At 50.2% G+C, this 4,081-nt stretch overlaps 1 protein-coding gene across 1 annotated transcript; it reads right to left on the reverse strand.

Moving 5' to 3' along the window:
- Positions 1 to 1,931: 1,931 nt before the first annotated feature.
- Positions 1,932 to 2,903, reverse strand: LOC115308120 (olfactory receptor 14J1-like). The gene has a single exon (XM_029965803.1). It carries the CDS (start codon positions 2,901 to 2,903, stop codon positions 1,932 to 1,934), a length of 972 nt encoding a protein of 323 aa, XP_029821663.1.
- Between the last annotated feature and the right edge of the window lie 1,178 nt (positions 2,904 to 4,081).

The raw sequence follows: 4,081 nt of genomic DNA on the forward strand, positions 1-4,081 counted from the left end.
CGCTGTGGCTCCTGGACCCCAGTGGCCATTGGGACACTGCAGGGCCTGCTGGAATCCAGGGGCCGCTGGGACACTGGGGAGCCTCTTGGAGCCAAGGGAACCCTGGGATGTTTTGGAACATCCTGGAATCAAGGGGTCATTGTGACACTGCAGGGCCCCATGGAACCAAAGGAACCCTGAGGCAAGTTTTTGCAACCTCATGGAATCAAGGGGCCATTTCTGGCAGGATGCTCTGCTCTGACAATACCTAAACAATGGTCAGAGAATGCAAACAATGCAAGCTCTCTGTAGTGAGTTACTGCTGCTCTCAAGGTGCTGTTTTTAATGTTGAATTATGCTAAACCCAAAATGCTTCATGAAACTTCAAACACACATCCTGCTTTTGAAGCAGGATTTCACAGGTAAGCTGCTCCCTGGCCTGCAAATATGTCTGGGAGTCAAACCCTTGATAACTATAAAAGCCCCGTCCAACTGTCATGTGGCAGATTCTTCCACAGACTTCCTTGAAGTGTGTGGAGCTTCTGCCATGAAGCAGGGACAGCTCTTCATGGTCACTGCCCAGGGGTTAAGTGAAAGAGAGGGAACTACCCCTTGTCGCTGTGGGGTGAGTTACCTCAATCTCTTCATCAGGATTGTTTCTTTTTGCTGGCTTTGATCCAATTGCTTTAATAGAATGACTTTGATAGACTGCACTGTCTAGTGTACACTATACTGCTAGGAGGTTTTGCCTTTTATACTGTGCAGTAAATAATTCTCTTTAAGGTCTTTCATCTGTTCACTTGTCTGGTAAATTTTCTGTTCATTTGTCATAATAAATAATTCATTTTATTGAAATATTTCTGATTTGCCATCACTAAAACCTGCAGGACAAAGTGATTGAATCACACCTCTATAATTCCTTCAATTGAAACAAAACTCTGAGTTTTAGATTGGATCCAGCCACAGCCAGGCTCCTCTCTGAGAAGGAATTTAGAAAGCAAGGGGGTCCTTTCTGCACCTCATAGCTCAACGAGACGGCTTCTGCCATCAACTTTGTCTAAGCCTTCCACCCCCCCAGCCCCAAGCCGTGACACATGGGCATGTCTTGTCCATGCAGTGCAAACATGGACTCCTGAGCTGGTCATTTGCTGTCCCTCCTTGGAGGGAAGAACAAGCCCAATGGCCTGGGGTGAGAGGCCAGTGCTGGGAGCGGCGCTGGCTGTGCCAGGGCACTGCTGGGTGCCCCCACCCTGAGCACTCCCCCCCTTGTGCTGGTCACTGCTGTTTTCCTCTGCAGGGCATTGTGTTGGGCACATCCTGGAGAGCAAAGTGGAAAGCAGATGGAAGCTTTGAGGCCCTGGCCTGAGGAGATGCCCCTGCAGGATGGCAGTGCTGCTGCAGAGGTCAGCTCTGTGCCAGCAGTGCCCGTGGCTGTCCCTGCCTGCAGTCCCTGGACAGTCCTGCAGCAGGACTGGCACCGACTGCCAGAGCACTGAGGCCTCCAACAACACAGGGCTCTGCAGGACAGTGTGGAAGGGAAGGGAGAGGAGGCCACGCAGGAGAAGGGCTGCTGCTCCCTGGCAGTGCTGCTCTGCTGGGACTCTTTTCTGGCCCAGCTCTGCACAGAGGCACCGACCCTGCAGCTGCAGAGAAGTCAGAGAGGAAAGATGTCAGAAAAACAAGTCATTGCAAAGCTCTTTATTTGGTTGAAGAACACAGTGAGTACAATTCCCAATCTGTACAGCCTCCGGGCCAGGCTAGAAAGGCAAACACTGAAATGAAAATGGTGTTTATATATAAAAAAATATTTATATATATATCCTTATAGATATATTTATAGATATAAAGATTTTTTAATGTGAACAAATTCTCCCAAAATAACACTCCTATCAGAAGCAAAAAATAGAGAAGGTATGGTGGGCCTTTAATTAAGTCCATAACAGGATTGGCCTTTAATGAGGTAAATAACATGCAGAAGAAGGAGAGTTTATTGCTTCTGAAAAACACCCAGTTATGAGTTTCCTCAGGGCATCCTTGAGCTCCTGGTTCCTCAGGCTGTAGATGAAGGGGTTCAATGCTGGAGGAACCACTGAGTACAGAACTGACAGGACCAGATCCAGGGATGGGGAGGAGATGGAGGGAGGCTTCAGGTAGGAAAAGAATAACGTGCTGAGGAACAGGGAGACCACGGCCAGGTGAGGGAGGCACGTGGAAAAGGCTTTGTGCCGTCCCTGCTGAGAGGGGATCCTCAGCACAGCCCTGAAGATCTGCACATAGGAGAACACAATGAAAATGAAACAACCAAACATTAAACAGGCAATAACCACAGTCAGCCCAAGTTCCCTGAGGTAGCCTGAGTGTGAGCAGGAGAGCTTGAGGATGTGTGGGATTTCACAGAAGAACTGGCCCAGGGCATTGCCCTGGCACAGGGGCAGGGAAAATGTATTGGTTGTGTGCAGCAGAGCATTGAGAAAGCCAGTGGCCCAGGCAGCTGCTGCCATGTGGGCACAAGCTCTGCTGCCCAGGAGGGTCCCGTAGTGCAGGGGTTTGCAGATGGCAACGTAGCGGTCGTAGCACATGATGGTGAGGAGGAAATACTCTGCTGACATGAAGAAGACAAAGAAAAAGAGCTGTGCAGCACATCCCATGTAGGAAATGGTTCTGGTGTCCCAGAGGGAATTGTGCATGGCTTTGGGGACAGTGGTGCAGATGCAGCCCAGGTCTGTGAGGGAGAGGTTGAGCAGGAAGAAGCCCATGGGGGTGTGCAGGTGGTGGTCACAGGCTACGGCGCTGAGGATGAGGCCGTTGGCCAGGAGGGCAGCCAGGGAGATGGCCAGGAAGAGCCAGAAGTGCAGGAGCTGCAGCTCCCACCTGTCTGCCAATGCCAGGAGGAGGAACTGGGCCATGGAGCTGCTGTTGGACATTTGCTGCTTCCCAGCACAAGGACCCTGATCAGAAACAGGAAAGGACAGACTCCTGTTAAGAGTTAAGACAGACTCCTCTAAGCAAAGCCATTTTATTTCTCACAGAAATCCCCCAAACTGAAAGGCTTTCCCTTTCCCTTGTTTGTGCTGGCTGAGGTTGCTGTGAGGAACAGGAGCTCTGCCCATGTGCTGCTAAGGGTTCAGTTTTCCCCTTCTCCAGTGGGGACATGGAGCTAGTTTGTGACAGCATCAAACCCTCCCAAGGGATGTCAGGCATCATCCACCTTGAATGGAAAAGTTCAGTCTCTACTCTCAAGACGTGGAAAGGCTTAGCATGTCCTTTAAATAATGTTGTCTGTGTTTATTATTTTCTATGGTTGCATCTGGTACTCGTTCTTGTTAGGACTACAAATCCTCATTTTTATGATGGAAAATGTAAGGAGACTTTAAACAAGAGAGGACAAACAGCTCAGCTCTCTGTAGCTCAGTGCAGAGCCAGGAGAGCTGCAGTGTCCCTCTGTCTGTTCCCATCTGCCCTGTGCTTTCCCTCGTGCTGCCTGAACATAACTTCACATGCAAATTAATTTTTAATAAACCCAAATACCTACAGTCTGATGAGTGCAAGGCAGCACTGTTTAAAAGGGCAGCTTTATTAAATCTTCTCTGTTCCAGCCCAGCAATGCAGCATTGCCCAGGGGAATCTCTGGCTGTGCAGGCTCTGATGGCAACATCAGAGCAACCCTGAGGGGACTGGAAAAGGTACCCAGAGCTACATGTAAGGCACAGGTGTGGGGATTTCTGATACTGCCTGGTCTCTTCTCCTCCAAGAGGAATAGATTTGCAGTTTCAGTGCCTCCTCCTGAACTGTGAGATTAAGTTTTAGGACCAATTTCCCCGCCAGAAAACACATATTTGAAGATGGAAAGAACAGGATCCTTCACTTTCAGGTATCCCATGACTTGCTGTGCTTTCTAAAACTACCCTGAAAAATGTTCTGTACAACCTGGAGCTCTGAGCAGCCCTCACAACCTGCAGCCTACTCTAAACAGGTGAAGAGCCCTTCCCTGCCCTCCCAGGGGTTGCTCCTTGCCCACAGCCCTTGTGCCCCAGCCCTGGGAGCAGCTCCCCGGGCCGGCTGAGAGCTGCCCCTGGCAGGCAGCAGAGTCCCTGCCCAGCAC

This window comes from Manacus vitellinus, unplaced genomic scaffold (assembly GCF_001715985.3).
Source record: "Manacus vitellinus isolate BGI_N305 unplaced genomic scaffold, ASM171598v3 ctg7180002429789_pilon, whole genome shotgun sequence".
In the NCBI taxonomy this organism is placed as follows: domain Eukaryota; kingdom Metazoa; phylum Chordata; class Aves; order Passeriformes; family Pipridae; genus Manacus; species Manacus vitellinus.

Coding starts and splice junctions, on each gene's coding strand:
- LOC115308120 (XM_029965803.1), bottom strand. CDS start 2,903: ATGTCCAACAGCAGCTCCATGGCCCAGTTCCTCCTCCTGGCATTGGCA.